Source organism: Chiroxiphia lanceolata, chromosome 9, assembly GCF_009829145.1.
Source record: "Chiroxiphia lanceolata isolate bChiLan1 chromosome 9, bChiLan1.pri, whole genome shotgun sequence".
NCBI classification, from domain to species: domain Eukaryota; kingdom Metazoa; phylum Chordata; class Aves; order Passeriformes; family Pipridae; genus Chiroxiphia; species Chiroxiphia lanceolata.
The window spans coordinates 9,568,432-9,591,449 of record NC_045645.1 but is presented as its reverse complement, the minus strand read 5'-3'; the positions used below and the strand labels follow the sequence as shown (position 1 = coordinate 9,591,449).

The window sequence follows — 23,018 nt, the reverse complement described above, 5'->3', positions numbered from 1 at the left end:
CAGGGAAAGAGATTGTTCCAGTAATTGCCTCCCCCAGGTAAGGATGCTGAGCTTGAGCAACGCTGCTGGTACAAAAAAAAGTGCTGCTTTTTGATTCATTGTTCACCTAATTTTGCTGCTGCAGCAAATCACATGTAAAATAGTGTATTTCAGTGTATAATCAGGATAAATAAGTCAGATTCTTCAATTCCTCTGTGTGTGTGTGTGTATGTGTATGTGTGTGTATGTATGTGTGTGTGTGCGTGTGTGTGCACATACATGCACTGTCTGACCTGTCACTACAAGGTGGTTGATACCAAGAACACCGAGTCAAGAGTGAATTTGGATGCAACAAGTCCAAAGAAGAGGAGCTCAGAGTCCCTCAGAGTCCCTGCCAGAGCCCTGGGACCTGGGCCAGGTTGAAGGACTCCATCAGTGACCTGGTACACAGGCCACTCTCCTTGTGCCCAGCTGCCTCCGGCAAGCACCTCTCATCATGTCCCCTGTGACAGGGTCATTAAAGAGTCACTGATGAGGCTTTATGGGACATGCCTCTGCAGGCATAAGGTGCCCATGTTGTCCGGGTCCATAGAGAAGCCATTCCCAGGCACATCTCATATTTCCCTTAGCACGTGCCATAGGGCACAGCAGAGGTGGGAGCAGCAGTCATGCTGAATAGGGGCTCCAGCACATATAGACATGGGGATGTGCAGTGGGAAGGAGTTCCTGCACCCAGTACACATAAAGCAAGGGAGAAAACTGCTGCTGTTTATCTTTGCCTTAATTTGCATCTTCTTAAAATGCCTAATTAATTGTGCTATTTGATATACTGCCTCAAGCACTCCTACCTAATCCAGTCAGCAAATCTAGGCTTTGAAAATATTTGTCTTGCATCTTCACATGATGCAATGTTCAACGATGTCCTTTGGCTTGTTTGGGGTTGAATCTGCAACTGGCTATAGATGTCTCTTTGGTAGTTCTGCTATATGGACAGAAGGAGGGTTTGAGACCGCTTTGTGCTCTCCAGCAGGAAAAGCTGAGCATTTGGATATGAAAGGGGATCATGCCTCTGACCACAAAGTGGTGTGGGGTTTTTTGGCTGATTCACCTAGAAGTACTCCTCCATACAGCTATGCTTTTGCCCTGAGACTTTATCGACTGCAGAAGCCCTTTTTGTATATAATATATCTTATTATTTAGTTCCAATGGCTTTTACTGGGTTTGAATTATAACAGAAGAACAACAGATGTATAAAGTGTCTTAATATCAGTTTCTGAAGTGTTTTTTGCACTAGCTATGTCCATCATCTAGCAAACCCCTGGACCCAAAACCTCTGGGTATTTTAAAGCTTAAATGTTTGCTAACCTGACTGTAGCAATATCCCAGCCAGCAGTCTGTAAATCTGCACTGTGATGAGGAACATAACTGTGGTGGAAAGTCTTGGAAAGGGACTTGGAAAGTACCAGCAGCATCATCCACCAAGGGCTTTATGGACAAGCAATGTCCTCAAATTCCTTCTGTTCTTCATCCGGAACTTGTATTAGTACAGGAGCACGAGGGTAAGGCACCACCTCCTGTTGGGGTTGTTATCTAGATAAATGGGTATGATAAAGCTTTGGCTCTCCTGTAAAGGGAATTTCTGTGTTGCAAATGGGGACAGAAAGAGCTTCCTAGGAGCTTTCCAACAAAATCTGCAAAGGATTTGAAATTCACCTAACAAGGGGTTAGGGAAGGAAAGAGTTAAACCCTGATGCCTTGGCTCAATCTTTAGTCAGACAAAACTTTTCCTGAACTCATGGAGATTTTGCCTAGGGGAAGCCCCATGCCTGAACTTCTTTTTTAGAGAAGAGGCACCAGAGTTGTGCTAATGTGGATAACCCACCACCCAGCCTGTTTTACATGTTGCAGCTGCTGCAGTTCTGCTAGAGTGAGCTGCCATTTGGCTCACTCATCCATTTCCAGCCCTGTAAGCTCCTCAGTCAAGCTTGATGTGAGTGCATCTATCACACTTGAGCAGAGAGACCTATGGAAGACCTGCAAATCTTGAAAAGCTTCTGTTGGAAGCATGACAGTCTGGGGAGACATACAAGGTGAGAGGAAGGAGTGTCATGAATGAGCATTTTCAGGTCACTTAAAGAATCAACTGCAAAGGTATCAGCAAAAGCAGATTTATTATGAAAAAAGAAAGCACAACAAAGTTCATTGGCAAGGTTCACTCTACTACTTACTAGATGGTTAAAGCACACCTAGAAAAAGCAAACAAATAATCCAGAGTCAGTCAACTCAAACCAAAATTAACCCAAAATTATCTATGTGGAAGCTGGACTGGGGGGCGAGAGAGAGACAAAAGGCTGGAAAAGGTAAGGATAAAAAGGAATACAGCCTAAAGGCCCAACAGCACTTAACTTAAAGTTAATAGCACTTAATAGCATTTAACTTAACAGCATTTAAACTTAACAGCACTTAAATTTAACAGCATTTAACTTAACCAATAATCAAAGTTTAACAACTTAGCAAAGAATTCATATAGAATTTACTCTACCACAACAGTAACTTACTTACAAATCTAAAGTACTTAAGAATCTAGGAGAGCAGCATTCCTAGTACATTTGAAACAGCATATGCACATTTGCATGCATACAGACATGAAGGGTCTGTACAAGGTACCTGCGAAAAATTCCCCTCAAATTCAGTGAAATGGATGCCGTTCACTTTGGATGCCATTGCATCTTCTCAGTGGGCAAAGGGTTGAGCCTCAAGAAGTGTAGGGTAACAGCTCAGGCTCTGTCATTGTCATTTGGTGATTCATGTATAGCAAAGTTGGGAATTTGCTGGCTCTGGGAGGCCCCACTCAGAAGGAGATGCTGGTCACAGCTGCTGAAGTCTAGGAGAGCTCAGAGGGTCTCACTTTGGACTGTTGTTTATAGGGTCACAAGACAGTTGGATTTTCCGTCCTGGCTACAATTCCGGTCAGTAAATAACTTTGAAAGTTTGACAACAAAAATATGATTCCACTTGGGTTGTTATTCAGGCAGGAAAAATAAGTTTCCAAGGCTGTTCATTAAAAAAAACAGAAGCTCCTTAGACAACATTGGTTCCAGGGAGCAGATAGTGTTTATGAGACACTCAAGAGGAGCTTGGCCCAGGTACAGTTTGTCAAGACTGAGGCCTATTGAGCATTTCTCAGGTCATAGTGTGGCCTTGGCCTTGGTAAAAGGGAGAGAACCTTTTACTAGTCTGAGAGATATATAGTTGGAAAAAAAACCCAAACACACTTTCAGGCACAAAAGTCCTTCTGCAGGTCAGAGTATTCAGGGCAGGATCTAGTGTCCGAGGGTTATAGGTGGTGGAAAAGGTGCTGTGTGCTTACCCCAGCTTGGGACACAGGTGATGTTTAGCTTGCTTCTCTTTTCTTCCTTCTATTTGATCTCTGTTTCAAACACCAAATGTCACTCTCTCCCTTCTGGCAGCACTGATGTTGCTCTGGCTGCACAACTGTGCCCAAAAGCTTGTCTGCTTTCTTCAAAGCTCATCCGCAACATCATCTGCTGACCTAATAGGAGCTGTTATTTCTGCCTGCACATCTTGCCTCTCTTTAACCTGGAACATTTGCATCTTCTTCCCTGAATTTCTAGGTAATTGAAATTTGAAATTCTGCAAGAAATGACAGGAGGTGAGTTTGGGAAATAATGGGCAGCAGCTTCTCTGTAATGGCATTAAAAGTGTCAGAGTCAGGCTGTTGGACAATATAAGCACTCATGTCCAGTGCTGCAGCAACCTCAGTGGCTTGCACTCTGGTTAGCTCTGTAATTTGAGGCTTTGAGGAGACCCCACTCCTAATGTTCTCCTGATTTATGCCTGAAAGAAACAGCAGTAGCAGAAGATTACTCCTATGGAGACGTAGGACCTCCTATCTCTTCCCTTGATTTGTCACAGAAAAACAAACCCTATACTGATTTAGGAGAAAGAAGAGGATGTGAATGTGAGTAACAGGCATACACAAAGATGTATGTGAAGAAACAGAGGAACAGCTGGAAGACATTACCTTTTGACTGAAAAGAAAGGTCTCCATCTCCCATATGCAGATGCCTTACCATCAGCACCTCAGACTGAGACAGGACCTCTCAGTATGTACCCATAAGTAGCATCCCTGAGATATAGACCTGCCATATCTCAGGGAGAACATAGGCTTCCCTACTCAACCTCCCTGGGAAGTCACTCAGGATCCAGAGAGCTAATCTTTCTCCACAAAATGTATCCTCTCCTTTCCTTTGGCTACTCATCTTATTTGAAAAGGTGTAGTTTCACTTTCCTGACACTTCTCCTGTGCCAGAGAAGTGTCAACTCTTGTTGGCAGGCAACTGCTTGCCTCACAGAGGGATAAAACTCTCCTCCCCCATGATTCATTGTGCCAATTCCAGTATGAGGGAGAGCTTATCCCAGCCCTATAATCTGCATTAGTCTGGATGTCAGCAGACCCCTCAATGCAATAAAAGTTCAGAGCTTATTACAGGCTCTTGGCTGATATCAGAGATAATGGTAATGAATAGCTCTGGGATGACAATAGTTTATTGCTGGCTGATATCTCAACACTTTCCTTAAGCAATATGTAAAAAAATGGGCCTTGCCAAGGATGGAGAGGGCAGGAGGAGACAGAAAGCAGTTGTGTGAGTCTCCAGCTCAAATGCAAGGCTTGAGAAGTATACCTAGAGTTTAACATGAGCTGCAGACAGGATCTGTGCATTTACTCATTGTCGGATTTCAGAGTCACAGGGTTTCTGTGTGTGGGTATCAAAAGCCCACTGCTCCCCATCAGCACAGTGTTGCAGCCATCACATTTTGGTGCTTGCTAGAGGTACAAGAAATTTGGGCATTGATTGTATCAGGAGGTAGTGAAATTGCTGTCTTATTTTACTAGGTATGGCTATAACCAAATCTGTCCAACTGGATTTTACAGGAATCTCTTGTATTAAAGGAAACTGAGCAATCACACCTTCATCACCTTCCTTGCAGATACCTTTGCCAGTCACTGATTTGCAGAGCTGAGAAGCAGTTGATTTATCCAGCCCTCAGTCTGAAATCGTGCTGTATCTGCATGGGATGACCCACACACAGGAGCACATCTTGTTGCTCTCCACAGAAAGGGGCAGAAGCCTTTTCTCAAAGCTTCCAGCTCCCTTCTGCTCAGCTCCATACACGTGGGAGTTGCTTCCAAGGCACATCTGCTGTCAAAAGGAGCCGAGCGACTTGGAGGGAACAAGTACAGGCAATCAGCTTTTGACCTGATTTTATACTGAGTTTTCTAGCGAAAAAAGGACATTTGTAGTCTATCAGCATAGCACTGAATCATGTTAAATACGCCTCCATTTATCTTCAATAAGACCAATACGGTTCCTTATTACTGGAACAATGGTATATTTTTGTCATCCTTAATTACTAACTTATCTGGCTGCAATTTCTTCACTTATTAAAAGGATATTCTAGGTGACTTTAACAGCTATACCATTTTTATATAATCAACATCTTAAACTTTTTTTTTCCCAGACATTCTTTCCCTTTTTTTGCTTTGCTTACAGCTTTCCTATTTTTCTTTGGCATAGGTAAGTAAACCCAAAGAGCCAGATCCTACAGTTACACTGATGTTTTTGGAGCATGGCCTGGAGTTTTATCGGTTTACACCATCTGGGAGTGGGCCCATGAAATTTTTAAAATGTTGAAATAAATGAAAGCAGACAGGTGATGGAGTGACAGCACCAGACGGAGAGAATGGCCACAGCCAAGGCAGCGAAAGTCTTAGCTTTATTTGGAGGAAAAAGGGCCCACAAGTACCTCTGGTACCAGGAGGCTAAACACACTGGCAGATTTGCTGGGAGCTGAAAATGGGACAAAAATTTGGCCTGTACAGAAAAATAACTTGTAGTGTTTTCCTCCGGTGACATTGGCAAGCCTTCCCCGTCATGTTAGCCCCAAATGCTTCCTGCATGTTCCCACAGCATTTGCCACTTCAGGCAAGAGGAGGCCAGAGACAAGTGATGGGAGAGGGTACCCTGTGGTTGCTCCCCACCAGCTGCGGTTCACAGTTGCCTTCACAACAAAGTGATGCTTCACCCTGAGCATCTTGGAGGCCACTGGTACATTTGTCCACTATATCATGAGTATGAAGTAATCTATTTATTGCCTTCCACTGACTGTATCCACTTTGCTATGCCCAGCACAGCCAGCATCCCCCAGGATCTCACCAATGGAAGGAGATGGGGAGCACCACTGCTTCTCCACCCACTGCCCCTCCTCACTCTCGGCCAGCCTCATGCCCAGCAGGGCTATCTATGAAGGCAACTGATAGTGGCCCATGAGCTCGCTGTCCCCCAGTCCTCATCCAGAGGAGTGTGGCCTCCCCCAGTGTGCAGTTTGAGTGCTGGAACCCCAAATTCTTCAGGAACCAGCTCTCCATGCCTGCTACCGTGCCACAGCCATTTCATTTCTGCAGCAGAGGACACCGGCCCCGGTGACAATGAAGGGAGAGCTGAATTCCTTTCCCAGTCTGGCTCTCTGTTTTGACAAGTGATTCTTTTTATAAATCCCAGACAGGGTGTCTTTTCACAGGCAGTTGTAAAGCTGGATTTAATACATGTCACAGAGGATACACGAAAGCTCTCGTATGTTCTGCCGCACTGTTTTTTTCAGTGGCTCTGCAAACGTGCTGACCAGCAGCTGACCTTGCCTCCTGATGCAGAGCATGGCCACCAAAGGATGGGCCACACTCTGCCATCAGATTTCACTTCACGCCCTACATCTGCTTCCTCCCAAGATGACGATGAGTCCCACCAGCCATCTACAATAGCTCACTGACAGAGTGGGGCCATGCAACATGGCCAGTATGAGAGCACATAGGGCACAGCCCAGGCATCCTTGGTTCCTGCAGCACCAGTTATTCCTTTTCTTGGTGAAGCCATTCCCAGTGCAAACAGGTTGACAAGAGGACAAGGCAAAGGCAAGGAAGAAAGAGCAAAGTCACCCTGAGGACTCAGTGTGCTGGGCAGGGTGGGCTAATCCACCTGGAGAGCCTTCCCCATCACAGATATTTAATAAGCCCTTCCACAGTAGGTCCACCTACACCTAAAACAGACTAATCATCCTAAAGATCCTTGCCTAAGCCTTCAGGTGGTGTTTCACTTTCCCTGAGAGCCATCTGGAAGTTTCTAAAGTAACTAAAATCCCATTTTCCCTCTTTGATCGATTTTCCAAGGACTACCCCAGCTACAGCTGCTGTACCAAACCCTCTGCCCTCCTCCTCCTCAAGCCACCACACATACCTTCTCCCTCACATGAAACATTTGTGGAACGTGAGAAGCAGGTCCTGGACAATGGATATCCTATTGATAAATACCTTTCAAAAACCACCATCCATAGGCCAGGCAATTAAGCAATATCAGATAAACACAGAAAGCCCTGCTCCAGCCTACATCCCCCGGCAGGCTTTTCTTTCAAGGCGACCGAAAATACTTAAGATTTCTCAGTAGAGGGAGCTTCTCACAAGCAGTTTGAGCACCACCTCTCTCCAGCCCTCAGAAACGCTCCCGTTTGTGACAGCACCGTCCCTGCGCCAAACCAACGTGCAGGAAAACTGAAGGCAGGTGACTCCTCACCCCTACCAACCATAGGCTAGTTTCTTTATTGAATTAAGCAGGCTTGCAGCTTTCCCAAAATTCTTTACTAGTTTCATAACTATTCCTCTTAAACACCCGTTCTTTTGGCGCCCTGACACCACTCAGCAGCTCCGTGGCAGTCAGTACCAGGGCTATGAGAGCTTGCATGAAAAAAGGGCTTTTTAATGCTTTTCAATGCCTTCCTTTGGTACCCCTAAATGCCTCCTGATATTTTTCTAATGGAGACAGAAGTCTTCAGCCCACTTTTGTCTGCAACTCAAATGCTCTCTATGTTATTATAATGCAGTGAGGCCAGCAGGATAAGGGCAGGATCAGACCCCCATGCCCAGTGCTGATGAAACCGCACCTCAAGTCCTGTGTTCAGTTCTGGGCCCCTCACAACAAGAAAGATATTGAGGGGCTGGCTGGTGTCCAGGGAAGGGCAATGGAGCTGGGAAAGGAGCTGGAGTCTGATGAGGAAGAGCTGAGAGAGCTGAGGGGGCTCAGTCTGAAGAAAAGGAGGCTCAGGGGGAACCTTATCACCCTCTACAACTCCCTGAAAAGAGGTTGTAGCGAGGTGGGGGTCAGTCTCTTCTCCCAGGTAAATAGTGACAGGAGGAGAGGAAACAGCCTCAAGTTGTGCCAGGGGAGGTTTGGATTGGATATTAGGAAAAATTTATTCATGGAAATAGTCATCAAACACTGGAACAGGTTGCTCAAGGCAGTGGTGGAACCACCACCCCCAGTGGAATTTAAAAGCCGTGTAGATGTGGCACTTGGGGACATGATTTAGTGATGGCCTTGGCAGTGCTGAGGGAACAGTTGGACTTGATGATCTTAGAGGGCCTTTCCAACCTAAACAATTCCATGATTCTATGTCCCTTTTGTCTGTCTCCTTAGACAAACAGCTGCCTCTTTTTCCAAAAGCTTTTGTGTGGTTATCACCAAGCCCTGCTGGGTAAGGAACAGAGCCCTGAGCAGGGTTGGCAGGGCTATCTGGGAGGAGCTCTCCCCAGATGGATGGGGTGCTCCAGCACAGTCAGTGAGAGGCCTCTGCTCTGCTCCCAGCACGAGGGTGTGCGGGGTGAACTCCACCGGAGAGCTGGTCCAGGCGGAAAAAAAAACTGATTTAGAAAAGATGTTTAATTCTTTAGTCATATCCATTCTCCAACCTGTTTTACTGAGTGACAGCAGAAGCACTTGTACTGCACAGTGTGCCCAGAACAGCACGAGTGGGCGGATAGGATGGCAGGAGAGGGAGGGAGGGAGGGAAGAGAGGAAGAGAAAAGGACTGCTTTTTTAAGAAGCACTAACAGCTTAAACACACTTAAAATGATAATTTAATTGAAGAGACCAGGGATTTTAGTCTCACCAAGATACCAAGGGAACCTTAGCAAACCAGATTTGCAGATGTTGTTTTCCTAAGCCTACATAGATTGTTGATGTGTTATTCATACTTAAAATAACTAAAAATTACAAACAGAAGCATTTATAATATCTGTCCCCCCTTCCCTCATCCCCTTCTCATTCCTGTGCTTTCTATGCTTGACACTGCTAAGTACACAAGCCATTTGACCATAATCTGAATGGTGTTTCACTCCTCTGCTTTAAAGCAGTTTCACATCATAATCTTTGAGCTCAACTACTCCCTTCTTGCTGCCTACGGCCTTACAAAAACAAGAGCAAAACATGGTAAACATTATAAACACTTCTAATGGTTCTTCGTAAAAACAATTTCAAAGCAGTATTTACACCGAAAGCATAAATACCCTCTTATGAATATACGATGCTGTTATTCAATAAGCCCAGCACTTGATCACACTCAGATCAGGAATAATTATTTAGCTTGTTCTGAGAGGTTAAAATAACCTCTCTTAGGGCATAGGAACCTTCTTTTCCCTGAATAATTTCAGTCAGCAGACGAACTGGTAAATAAAAGTAGATATCATCTCAGATGTAAAAAAAGCTAGTGGGCAGACTAGGATCAAGTGCAACAAATATAAATTTGGCTGTAAATAAATTCAAGCTGGAAATTGGGAGACTGTTTCCAAATATGAGAGCTGTGAAGTTTCAGATCAGTCTTTCAATAAAAGCAGTGGGAGAAAACCAATAAAAGCAGCATGCCAAAACTTTCATCCCTGGAAGTGATGGAAGGAGGCGAGGTTGGATGGGGCCCTGAGTAACGTGGTCTAGTGGAAGGTGTCCCTGTCCACAACAGGGGGTTGGAACTAGATGACCTTTAAGGTCCTTCCAACCCAAACCATTATGTGATTCTACGAAAACATGAACAGGGTTCAAAGCAAAGCCTCTGAGCTGTCTGGAGGACGCTAAAAAGTGTGGCTGCCTGCCATAGCCACAGCTGAGCTCTGAACCTTGATGCACTGATCCCTCCCAGCCTGGAGCTCCCAGGTATCTCCTGTGTCAGCCAAAGGCCAAGGTGAGCATTTGTCCTGCTGACAAAGAGGAAGAGGCATCATCTGACACGTTAATGTCCTACGCCACCATGGCAGCATCCTTACAGAATACTTTGATTCCGCGTTCCTCTCTGAACCTAGTGGTGCTATGGCAAGGTCTCTGACATTCCCAGAGTTCCTGACAGCAGTGGCTGTGCCAGCACCTCCTAGGGTGATCAGTGGACCTCTGCCACTCTCAAATAGCACACCTCTTGAGGGACAGAATGCATTTTAGCTTAAAACCAAATGCTTTATCTCATAGACTTTATGTATCTTCCCTCCCGCAGTTCCATCATGGAGAGGAATTTTCTGCTAGGGTTTTAGAGAGAAAGCCGCGTTTTGGAGGTGGGTACCTCCTTCTTCCCTCTATAAAGTGTACCCCACGGCACTTCCGACTTCCTGGGAGATGGCTGCACTGCGGGTTCTCTGGTACATAAAACAACGCCAGAAGGAATGACACAAGTGAAGGATGTTGGAGGTGTTTTGCTCCAGATCCCCAATCAAAAGACATCAGGGCGAGCTCCGTGCCTGAGGGGCACTGGCCACCACAGCACCTCCTCTGCCAAGGGCCGGTCCTAACTCCGTAACCGTGACCCCCCTGCCCTGTTCCCCCCCACCCCGTGTCCCAGGCCCGTTCCCCAGCCCCTCCCGGGGGTCTGACCCGGCTCCCCCGCTCCGTCCCCGGGCGGTGACTCCCCCGCCCCGGGGGGGCCCCGCCGGCCGGGGCGATGAGGAGCGCGGGGCCGGCCGCGCGCAGCCAATCGGCTCCCGCAGCGCCTGGTCCGATCTCCGCGGAGCTCTCGGATTGGCCGCTGCCCTCCCCTCGCCTCACTCCCGGGCCAATGGCGCGGGGGGGGCGTGGCGCGGGCGGTGAGCGCGCGAGCGGCGGGCGCGGCATGGCGGGGTCCCCGCGGCCGTGAGGGAGCGCGGGCGGGCGGCGGGCGCCATGTCGGCGCTGTGGTCGGTGGGCGCGGGGCTCCTGCTGCTGCTGATCTGGGTGCGCCACCGCGGACTGGAGGCCCTGCTGGTGCACCACCGCTGGGTCTTCGTCTGCCTCTTCCTCCTGCCGCTCTCCATCCTCTTCGATATCTACTACCAGCTGCGCGCATGGGCCGTCTGGCGCCTGCACAGCGCCCCGCGGCAGCACGCCCAGCGCGTCCGGCACATCCAGGCGCAGGTGAGACTCGCCCGGACCCCAGGACCCCCGCCCCGGGCTGGGGGATGGCTCTGAGCGGGGAGAACCTGTCCCTGTCCCACTCCTGCCAGCCCGTGCCCACCCTGCTGCTCCTTCCCCCCCATCCCGCACCCGGGGCAAAGTCCAGCCGGAGCGGGAAAAAACAAAGGAATAAACGCCATCCGGTGTTTCAGCCCCTGTGGGTGTTTTGTCCCGCTCTGAAACTCTTCTGGAACTTCCCCCCTGCGGCTCCTGGCGCTGCGGCATCCTCAGGGACGTGCCCTGAGCCGCGCTGGACGCTCACCTGGCTCGGGGACACACGTGTGTGGAACGTGGGAGCAGCAGCCTTGGAATGGCAGGCTCAATACTGTGTTTTAATACCACTTAACATCCTGCTTCTTGGCACTGCCAGTTCCGGGAGATGGTTGAGGGGCAAATGAAACTTTTCCTCCACCCAGAAATGCAGATGTCTGTAATGTTTCTGTGCTCTCTGGTATTTATGGTAATTCTGTCACGTCTTCATTTTTATTCCTTGCCTCTCACGTTCATCGCAGATATTAATGTGCACAGAGTTATTCTCTGAGGGTTTGGGGTTGTTTGGTTTTTTTACCATCTGTAGCAGCAGTTGAGCTTTGAAGAAAATGCTACAATTGATGTTTGTTCACCAGCTGTTAACCACTGTGGCTTTGCAGAATTCCTGGATCATATGTATGGCTTACACATTTTCCTTCTCCACTTTTCATAGTGTCCTAGAAGGTTTTGAGTTGGAAGGGACCTTAAAAGCACCTCATTCCAACCTCCCTGCCATGGGCAGGGACACCTTTCTCTAGACCAGATTGCCCAAGGTTGCTTCCTCCAGACCAGGTTTTCTCTCTGCCCATTTAGTTGCAGGCTCAGGCTACTTTTTGTGTGTTTTGGAGTAGAACTAAGATTATGACAGTGATAATACTTCCCTTAGAGTATAGGTTTTTCTGTGGGTTTTTTAAACTGTGTTAGTTTCTTACTAGTTTTCTGAATCCCTACCCAAAAAACCCAAAGGTACAGCATATTAGAAAGGCTTCCTCTACATAGCTAGACCACTCTGGTGGTACTTTATTTAGAAGTTCAGAGGTCTGAGTTCCAAAGCATCCCTACTCTAACATGGAGGTATCCAGGATTTGTTACTTGATGTAGAGGAATAACAGTATTTATGAACATCTTTTCACAGTGAGAGAAGAATGTTTCAGTTGTTACTTCTTGCAGGTTCGGGAATGGAAAAACGAAGGCAGCAAGAGATACATGTGCACAGGCCGGCCAGGCTGGCTGACTGTGTCACTTCGTGTTGGGAAGTATAAGAAGACCCATAAGAACATCATGATCAACTTAATGGATGTCCTGGAAGTGGACAGTGAAAGACAGGTAACAAATTCCATCACAAAGCTTTTATAATAGTAAAGTTTACAGCTTTCTTTACAATATCTGTAGCTGGAAAGGTTAGATTCCATACAGAGGAAAGGATTTTTGTAGCAGCAGATCCACCAAATTTTAGGTTTTACAATGTGTGCTTGGATCATTTTGTCAAAAAAAACCCCAGCATATGGAATTGCTTGGCTTTTATGTGCTGAAGTCTAAAAGACCAGATTGATTTATGGTTTTGGGCACTGAGCAACAAGATATTGAGGCAGAGGAGGAATCACTAAACAGTTTCCACTATTTTTAGTAGCACTCTCAGGAAAGTGAGTCTCTGAGTTCTGACAACAGATGGAAGTGTATCCAGTTAGCCATATTTTGTCTCCATTAATGCTGAACACTTAATTTATGTTTGTTGGGGGGAACTGGGTTTTTTTGTTGCTTTTTAGATTGTTCGTGTGGAACCTTTGGTGTCCATGGGCCAGCTGACTGCACACCTGAATCCCATGGGCTGGACTATTCCTGTGGTACCAGAGCTGGATGATCTCACAGTAGGTAAGGGTCTTTATGATGACAAGAGACTCACTGATTTTGCTGCACTTTCATTAGTTTTTTTATGCAGTAACATTGGATTATTTTAAAGGTTCTATAAATACTCTCTTGAACCTTATGTGCCTTGTGGTGTATATGCTATAAACACTGCTTTTTTTTTTTTTCAAATAGTCTTAAAAGTCATGCCCAGAGCTTAGAAGTCGGGTTTTGCTCTCATAAACCACCTTCATTTTGGAGTGTGTTTCATTTGGTTTGTTATGTGCTCTCTTGATAAGGTGGCCTGATCATGGGAACTGGCATTGAGTCATCATCCCATATCTATGGACTTTTTCAACACACCTGTGTGGCCTATGAACTTGTTCTTGCTGATGGAAGCCTTGTGAGATGTTCACCAGTAAGACAAAATGTTACTTTGCTATCATTTACAATGTCGTTGACAGTTATCAGTGTGGATATATGATTTAGTATGACATACTTTTTGCAGACTGAAAACTCAGACCTATTTTATGCAGTGCCTTGGTCTTGTGGTACTTTGGGTTTCCTGGTTGCAGCAGAAATAAAAATGATTCCTGCCAAGAAATATGTCAAAATACATTATGAGCCCGTGAGAGGACTGCAGAAGATTTGTGAGAAGTTCACTGAAGAGTCTAAGAAAAAGGAGAATAGTTTTGTGGAAGGACTTCTGTATTCTTTGGATGAAGCAGTTATCATGACAGGAGTCTTGACTGATGAAGCTGAGCAAAGCAAGGTAACTAAGGGGAAGTTTTTCACAAAGAAAAAAAAGTCTAATGAAACTGTACTAGATGCCAGTATAAAACTATTATAAAATTGGAACAATCTCTTAACATGGGATTAAAAGTTATATCTGTCCATCAGAATATTTTAAATTACTGTTCTTTGCTACTAGGACAGAGTCTTTCTCTAAATCTCTTCAACTGATAAGAAATGACCCGCTGATTTCATTATTCTAGCAAATAATTTAGTCTACAGACTCTTCATTTCAGTACCTGAGGGGGAAGAGAAGGATCTTTTCTCCTACACTGAACAATGCTGCTTTGAACTGCAGTTATTCAGAGTAACTCTCTTCCCAGCAAGCTTTGAATTCTGTTAATATTGGTAAAACACATCAGGGACAAGTACAGGAGGGACATGCTAACTGTTCATGCAACCCTCCACCTGGACGTTTCTCCTTTGCCATGTGAGACTTTGGGTTGATGGTGGATTTAGAGACTGGTGTTTTAGGAATCCAGTTCTGTCACATTCATGGTCTCTTAAATAGCTTGTAAGTGGCAAGCCTTAGCAAGCCTCACTTAAATTAAATGTTAATGCAAGAAAGGTAAGAAGGAGCCATGCAGGTGGAGAAATGAAGGCTCTGTCACAGAGGGTATAACACAGATTCCTCACAGTAAAGAAATTTGGGGACATACTCCATGTTGGCTAGGAAGGTGTAACTGTTATCTAATGAATGAATGTTTTCTTGCAGATAAACAGAATTGGCAACTACTACAAGCCATGGTTCTTTAAGCATGTGGAGAAGTATTTGAAAGCTGACAGGACTGGAATAGAATACATTCCTTCCAGACATTATTATCACAGACATACACGCAGTATCTTCTGGGAGCTCCAAGTAAGACCAGTTCCAAAATTAAGATACATATGCAGGAGGGTACTCTGCTCTTTCCCAGTGTAGGTACAATGTATCTTCTTCCCCTTGGCAACAACTTCTGTCTTTCATGGCAGAAAAACCCAGCGAAACTTATGGCAAATTTGCAAGTTCACATTTGGGTAAAACAAACCCAAGGGCACTTCTTTAACATAAGGCATTGTACCATAAACTCCTGATTTCTGATTTAGTGCTTTTCTGAATTTACACCTTAAGTACGTATTTCAGCACGAAGCTTTTATACCTGCTCAGTGATTTTCAAATTCAGATGATGGAAAAAACATTAATGTGAAATTATGGCTGAAAATTTGCCCTGCCTAAGCTCAGAGCAGTAATTATGCAGTAAGGTCATTCATTACTTTGAATTTCATAAATATGTTTGTTGCGATGTGCAGTTATGCAAAACTTTATTTGACATTCTGAAGTATTCCTGTTGTTACATTTTGAACCTCTGGAGTGAGATACCAGATCTTTTCAGCTCCAGGAGAAGTTAGATAGGAGTTGGCTGTGCAGGAAGTAATACAAATTTTACAGATTTAAAATGCTTTTAAGAACTGATCTTGTATGTGTTTATTCTTGCAAGAGCTCTGTAAGTTTAGCTTCTTGTGCTCCTCCCTTGGCTGTTGTAAGATAATAGCCTGTTGTTCTCTGAATTTCGTTCTCTGAAAGTGTTTGAGGCTGGGTGTCTTGTGATTTGTAGCACTGAAAATTAGTGGTAACTAAAGGAGGCTTTAGGGCAGGGCTCTGTAGCCGAGTTCAGTCTCTTATTTCCTCATATTTGTATTATAGTAGCTTAGCAAAAGTATCAGCAGTTAAATTTATTGAAAATCTGGCTTAATGTTGTTCTGAGGATTCTGAAGTGTTCTTTTAGTTCACTTACACATTCTTCTGTCAAACTCTTTTTTTTTTTTCCCTCTTTAAAGGATATCATTCCATTTGGCAATAACCCCATCTTCCGTTACCTGTTTGGCTGGATGGTTCCTCCAAAAATCTCCTTGTTAAAACTCACCCAAGGAGAAACCATTCGAAAGCTGTACGAGCAGCACCACGTTGTACAGGACATGTTGGTGCCAATGAAGAGCCTTGAAAAATCCATCCAGACCTTCCACGTTGACCTTAATGTAAGAACACGTGTTTTTAGGATGCAATGAACTTGGAATGTTTGTGATAAGAACTGTGACTGTTGATCTTAAGACATAATATTCTGGTTGTGTGAAAGGTCATTATTGTGTCCTGGGGAGTACTGTGCTTTGTGAGTCCATGATTCAAGTCTGCAGCAGAAACGCACACAGCTTTCCAAATCAATTTTAAAAAAAAATAATTAAAAAAAAAAGATTCAAACTTTAGTAGAAGCCAACACTTCTAAAAGATTTTATCACCTAGTAAAAGTTGAAATGATTTTTCTTTCATCTAAAATGATTGGTGGTCTCACTAAACACCAACTGTCCCTTTCTTGCTTTTATTTCTGAATTTATTTCAGTTAGTGTAGAAGTACAAACTTGGCAATTTCAATTTTAGACTAACCTGGAAAAGAAACTCTTCATTCTCTTTTTTACTCAGAATGTTTATTCAGTTGTTGCTTTGGGATCAGGGATGGTTTATTTGTTTGGTTTGTTTCCTTTTCATTTCAAATATTTAAGGGGGAGGAGATGTAATTCTAGGACACTCAGTCTGTTTGTGTTACGGTCATTAGAAAGTGCAGCTAAGAACAACACCAGGACAACTGGAAAGGAAGAGCTGAAAGGAAGAGTTCCAATTCCAGATTGGGAAGAAGTCTTCTTAACTCTTTATTTTGTCACATTTATTAACAAGCTTAAAGGATTGTTTTGTTACAAAATAAGTGATACAGTGTTTTCCTACCTCTGCAGGTGTACCCTCTTTGGTTATGTCCTTTCATATTGCCCAACAATCCTGGTATGGTCCACCCCAAAGGAGATGAAGCCGAACTCTATGTGGATATAGGAGCTTATGGAGAGCCCAAAAGGAAACAATTTGAAGCCAGGGCTTCAATGAGGCAAATGGAAAAGTTTGTAAGAAGTGTGCATGGGTAAGGATACAACTCCTCAGAGCAGTAATAATGCCTATAACTCATTCCCATGTCATTTAATCACAGTTATTTAATCCCACAGAACTTTAATATTGCAATAATTTAACAACTACAATAATTGAAAACTAATTTAAATTTCTAATTTTGATGGTATGATTTTTGAATATGCTTTCACTTTATAATTTGATTGCAAATCCAACCAACCAAATGGACACTCTGGCTGAAGTTCTTGCAGTGTATTTGTGAAGTGGGTGGCTTTGGGTCACCTTTCACTTCCAGGCTGCTCTGGGAGTGGAGTCTGCTGTAACAAAACACCTCCTTGGAATACATCCCTCAGGAATCCCGCAGGCTGTTACAAGTTTGGACAGCTTTCCTGCCTGCCCTTGGGACTGTTCTTCCTGCAGTCCTTGCTGTGGCTCTGCCCTGTCCTTGTGCCAGGGTGTCCTTGCCCAGGGATCTCAGCCTTGGCTCTCCCTGCAGTCCCTGTGTGGTGGTGGGAGTCTTTCCTCCCGCAGAACTTGTATTCCAGAGCTTCCTTTTCCCTGCCTCAGTTCTTATTACACAGGACCACAGTAGGCGTGAGGCATGTGCCCACCATCTGTCACGGACTCATGCCAGCCTAATTTGCTGTAGTGGTGTCAGTGGAGAAGCAGCCACAGGCTGGTTTCTCAGGAACAAAAAGCAACTACACAGTATTTTTACACCATCAGTATAATTTATCCACATTTCTATTTTGACCTACTTCTCAGTCTAACAGTGATCATGTCCCATGTGGCTGAGCAACAATGGTGAGGCTGCTTCAAGATGATTTGGGGACTGTAAATGACTTTGAGTGGCAATAAAGGATCTGCCAGAGAACAAAGAAACCCAAAGTTAATTTTTAGCTTTTTATTTTTATTAACTTGAAATTGAGCTTTTAATTTAAAGACCTTTACTAACAAAGTTTTGTCTGTTTTCTACCTGCCACTGGAAAATGAACAATGGATAAATGCTTAATCTTATAGTTGTGTAATTGCACACAACGATAGAGCTTTTATGTAAGTTTGTGTTTTGCTGCTGTACTCTGATGCTAGCTGCAGTTTAGAAAGCACAGGATGAAAGTGAGGAAGAGTCCACAACTAAATAAGGATTTAATTTGTAAATGGACCTTTGTTACACTGTGCTTCATTTACACTATGAATTCAGCTTCTCAGCCTGGTCTGATTTGGTGGTGTTTTGCCTTCCAAGTTCTATTCTCAGAACCCAGTCCTAAGAAACTAAAAAGTCAAAGGATGTGTTTCTATATCTGCCTTGAATGGATTTCATAACACAGCTGATACCACACACCATGACTATATCTCCGTGGATCATAAGAAAACATGCAGAATACACCTTTGGTTTTTTTAAGCTGAAATTAAAATCTTTTGAATGGAAGAAAATCTGTCTTTCAAGAGCAGTTAAAAAGTATTTGTCAGGGAGAATGTAAGTTATGTATGGGTTTCGATGCAAGGAGCCAGATTCTGGATTTGGCTGAACTTTAGAAGTTCTCTCCAGGCTTGTGTTTCTGTTGATAGAATACAAGTTGTAAGAGGAGTTGACTTCACGTGGTTAGGATGGCTAAACATGACCCACCTTTTATACACATTTTTTTAATCCTTGTAGTAGCAAAACGTATGAAAGTATCAATACATTGATGACTAAAGAGCTATATTTTAAAAGCAATAATTAATTACTTTCTTTTCCCATCTTGCCCTTCACCAAAGTGACTGTAGCAGTATACTGCTGTTTGCACCTTTATGTATTATTTCCTCTTGGAAAAGAGATCATGGTAATGTTAAATCCACAAAATACAATTGGCTGAGTGTCCCAACATAATCCATGAGAGCAATTGTACTTGCTTGTTTTTAAAAAGCACTTTTGATGGGTTTTGTTGTTTAACGTTTGCTATTCATATCTTGCCCTGAATTTTTTATTTAATATTCTATATCAAATCTTGTGGCACAATTAATGTTGAATCACTGTCCCTTTGTTTCCCCTGCTCTCCAGTTTCCAGATGCTGTATGCAGATTGCTATATGACCCGTGAGGAGTTCTGGGATATGTTTGATGGTTCGTTGTACCACAAGCTGAGGGAGCAGATGAATTGCAAGGATGCCTTTCCAGAAGTGTATGACAAAATCTGCAAAGCTGCAAGGCACTGAGCCTGGCTTAGCTAAGCAAGCAATCAGGGAAAGAGGAATTTACCTATAGCGAGTCAGTATATCCTTTTAAAAAAAAAGCTTTATTGCTCTCCAAATAAGCTCATTCTTGTTGATGTTTAAAGGTATGAATTCCTGCTTTATACATTTATGTTTAGTATTTCTTTGTATGTTTTAAAATCAGTTTTCCAAACTCAGAGTGATTGTTTTTAAGAAATCTGAAGTGCTAGCCTTTGTATCTAATGTAGTGACATAGGTGAATTCACCTATTTCCAAGCAGAAGAAAAATAATGGGAATGGATGAAGATACTGGAGTTACACCAGCTGTGTACCATAGCTCTATTTAACATTACTTTTGAAAATGGGAGGTGAGGGCTGAGAAATAGGTGCCAAAGCATTGTGTAATTAATCCTGTTGTTAAAAACATTTGCCTTCAGTCAGTATCCTGCAGAGCAGCTCCGTAGTGGTTCCATCATCCTCCAGCTGGCTGCCCAGCACTGGTGGTGGTGGTGCTGCGCTACCTGGGGTGTCCTGCATGGCAGCTGAGCTCCCTGACAGTGGCTTCTGTTTCAAAACTGAGCACTGAGGTGTGAAGAAGATGCTTTTTACTTGTGCCTATCAGATTTGTACTGATTTTGATTATGAAGTGCGAATGGATGTGTAGGTTTTAGGTATCTCGTAGTTGGCCAACAGTGCATTGGTTTTTTTGCCCCAAAGTATCAATGTTCTGGCTTTGTAGACCACTGAAAATAATTGCTGCTATTTCATATAGCCAAATTTTAATTTCTTTGTGGGTTGGTTTATTTGGATTTTTTTGTTTGGTTGGTTTGGTTTTTTTGGGGTTTTTTTGGTTATGGCTTAATTTTAGTGCCTTAAAAGTACTCAGTTGGAGGAAGATGTGGGTTATTTCAGATGGTTCTGTCCTGGCCCAATAGGAAAAGGAAGTCAAGGCTGCCTTTATACGAGGTTTATTAAAGCAAGTGGCTGTGGATAAGAACTCTTGATGTGAATCTTGATACACACAGGCTTTGGTTCTGACTCGAGTGACAGTTTTGCTTTTCATTTTAGTTGGGTTAGGTTGATAGGCTTTGTAAAAGGACTGTTTCAGTCACCTGGAGAGGAAATCAACAGCAAGTGCTGTTAGTTCCCTCTTCTGCTGCTCACAGGTGAAAATGGCACAGTCATGGACTTGATACAATTGAGTGTAGAAGTGTGGAAATGTTTCGACCCTGTAGCCAGAAACAGGGTTCCAAACCAAGCCTGTGTCTTGTCCAAGCAGTACTGAAAATTGTTACTTGAAACCTTACTGAGCTCGAGGGAAAAGAAAGTCCTTCTCTTGAGGCTTATGTAGGGGTAACATGGAGAACTTCCTGAACAGTTACCAGTGGGAGGTGTAATTTTATTATGCGTGCTAAACCAATGATTTTATTTATTGATAGATGGATGTTTATGGTCCAGATGAAACCAATGATAAAGCAGTAGCAGGAATAAGTTTGGGCTGTAACTCAGTGATGCATATCATGTGCAAGTAAAGTACCCCCCAAAATCCTGTGCAGTGGAATGGTGGCAGGGACAGCGTTCCATGGGGAGACAACAGCCAGTGCAGAGTGTCTGCAGTGCTGCCCGAGCCATGGAGCTGTGTCAGTGATCCAGGAGTGTCTGCCACGCCATTCCAGGCTGCACCAGGGGTACACAGGAAGGCAAGTGTTGATTCTCAGGGTGTGACCTGCCTTCCTGCCCCTGGGGCAAAGCTACGACTTAGCCCAGTGCTTGTATGATAGTCTGCACAGAGCAAAAGTGGTTTGGTTAGCTTTGAAAGGGCAATGTTAAAACAGCTAGAGGATATGCAAATACTTCTACATAGGCTGTGTTTCACTTATGTACTGATGATCTTTAGGTATGCACTGTGTTTGTTTTTTCACTTCTTAATTTATTGGCAAACTTTGTATGCCGTGATTGAGTACTGCAACTGTATCAGTCACACACATGCACACACATAATTGCTGTTGCTCTTGATTTTTGGTTGTACTGGCTGTTGGAAATAAAGCTCTGGCCAGCGTACTGTTCAAAGTGGTGTCTTTTAATGAGTGATTATATGCTTTTCAACAGCTGCTTATCATTTCTCTCGTGCTTATTGTGTCGTTACACATGGTCAGCAATTACTGAGGAAAGCTGCTCTCTGGGTGAGAGACCCGAGGCACTGGGAGATGAGTGGGAAATGAGGACCCTGGTGCTGCAAACTGCTTTGAAGGAATGTCTTTGAAGTCTGTGAACCTTCACTTATCTCTGCCCCAAGACACACCTGCACCAAACAAACACCCCATAGCTGAGGCTTAATGCTTCAGTTACGCCCAGCTAGCTCCACAGCCTCATCATGCCAGTTATCCTGACTTTTCCCTCCCCCTCGCCTCATTCTGTCCCTGTGATGTTTTGTCCAAGGAGGACAGGCCCCCATTTTGCATTTAGGTGCTACCTATTGACATGGATAGTTACTTCATTCATCTCACTTCACGCTAACAAATCTAATTCCTGTTTTGAAAGAGCAGCTACAGAAGGGAGGATGAAGATTCAGTGTGCTCTTCAGCCTGAGGAGTTTCACACCCACCTCTTCTGTTTCCCTGATAAATGCCTTTGTGGCAGCTCTGTAGGCTCAGTGGGAGGTGTTCCTGCCTCTCCTCTGGTCATAGCTGGTACACCTTCTCCCAGTGTTCTCTTCCCAGAGAGAAGCTTCCAGGCTGTCTCCTGAAATCCAGGCTGCCAAGTGGCTCAGCCCTGCTGAAACTGCAGTTCAGGTGCCAAAGCCCTTCGTTGCTTTAATCACATTCTGTGTTGTCCCTGGCTTACAGCTGCATTTCACAATACTCCTTTGTTGCCCCAGCAGTGTTTCTGTACCCTCCCTCACCCACATCACTGCTCAGGCATTTCCCTTCAGACCTCCTTCCTCCTTTGCTTGCCTCTGGAACAATAGTCAGGATTTCCTTAAATCACTGCAATTTTACCTGTGTTCCATTATCTCCCCCCACCAAATGATAATTGCAGATTAATTAGCATACTTAATCAGCCACAACTAACACGTAATTACACCTAAATTTAATTATTCTGGTCTGGTCTAAACACTTGTACAAGACTTGATAAAGCTTAACTCTGAGAGAACCAGCATACTCCTAGTACATTTTTATGGCCTGCCTTTGTTACTATTGACAGCTCTGCTCATCTCATTTTCTCCATTGCCTCCAGGTTTTAATTCCCCACTCTGCTTTGCTGTAGTTGCTCTTTTTCAGATCCAGTTCTCCATGGAGTTGCATTGGTGGACCTGGGGCTACTCAGGTGTGGTAACACCACCCACAACAGGTATGTGCAACTCCTTTAAGTAATAGTAGTGTTTGAGAGGACACGTTTAACCCTGATTGAGCTGTTGTGTGGCAGCAGACGTTCCATGGGAGGATGTGCACCATCTGGCATCATCATCTCAAGTATGTCACTGCTATAAAGTCCAAGGTGTAAATAACTACTTGACATAAAAGTTAGACTGCTGATTGCCTAAAGAAAAATTTCATTAGCACAGAACAAGACATGAGTTGTTTCCCATCCTTCAATTTACATGCCAGCATGCTGTAAGTATTTTCATCTACCCCACCTCATCTGCTGGCATCTCTGCCATTTATTCACTGATTGGCGTTTTCCAGCACCATCTTCTGTTTGGAAAACAGTGATTTCTTCAGAGGTATCTGAACAACATGGAGCAGAAATCAAATCACTCCAGCTGTTCTCAGCAACAGGCTTGAGCCACTCACTGTGGAAAGAGGATGTGATTCAGTGGGCTGAAATTATGGGCTGGATTAATCTCATTAGTCGTAAAAAGCATGGAGGTGAACAGAGCTCTTAAAAGCCTGGGTATTCCCTTAAAAAGCACAGCTGTAATGTGAAAAGCGATTTGGG

General features: G+C 44.2%; 1 protein-coding gene across 2 annotated transcripts; it reads left to right on the top strand.

Annotated features, from left to right (window-relative positions):
- The first annotated feature begins 10,953 nt into the window (after window positions 1-10,953).
- Window positions 10,954-21,149, top strand: DHCR24 (24-dehydrocholesterol reductase). Of its 2 annotated transcripts, none has more exons than XM_032696620.1 (9): window positions 10,954-11,255; window positions 12,495-12,650; window positions 13,091-13,196; window positions 13,469-13,587; window positions 13,678-13,941; window positions 14,677-14,820; window positions 15,780-15,977; window positions 16,725-16,903; window positions 18,929-21,149. In XM_032696620.1, the coding sequence occupies exons 1-9, from the start codon at window positions 11,025-11,027 to the stop codon at window positions 19,080-19,082; spliced, it is 1,551 nt and encodes a 516-aa protein (XP_032552511.1). In that variant the 5' UTR covers window positions 10,954-11,024; the 3' UTR covers window positions 19,083-21,149. The 2 variants fall into 2 exon arrangements, with proteins under 2 accessions (XP_032552511.1, XP_032552512.1); XM_032696621.1 differs by lacking the exon at window positions 10,954-11,255 and adding an exon at window positions 11,659-11,754.
- Window positions 21,150-23,018: the final 1,869 nt, after the last annotated feature.

Excerpts from the sequence above, each read along its gene's own strand:
- DHCR24 (XM_032696620.1), top strand. The coding sequence starts at position 11,025 with ATGTCGGCGCTGTGGTCGGTGGGCGCGGGGCTCCTGCTGCTGCTGATC. Across the intron at positions 13,588-13,677 it reads GCCTTGTGAGATGTTCACCA|ACTGAAAACTCAGACCTATT; the intron begins GTAAGACAAAAT and ends TACTTTTTGCAG. Across the intron at positions 14,821-15,779 it reads GTATCTTCTGGGAGCTCCAA|GATATCATTCCATTTGGCAA; the intron begins GTAAGACCAGTT and ends CCCTCTTTAAAG.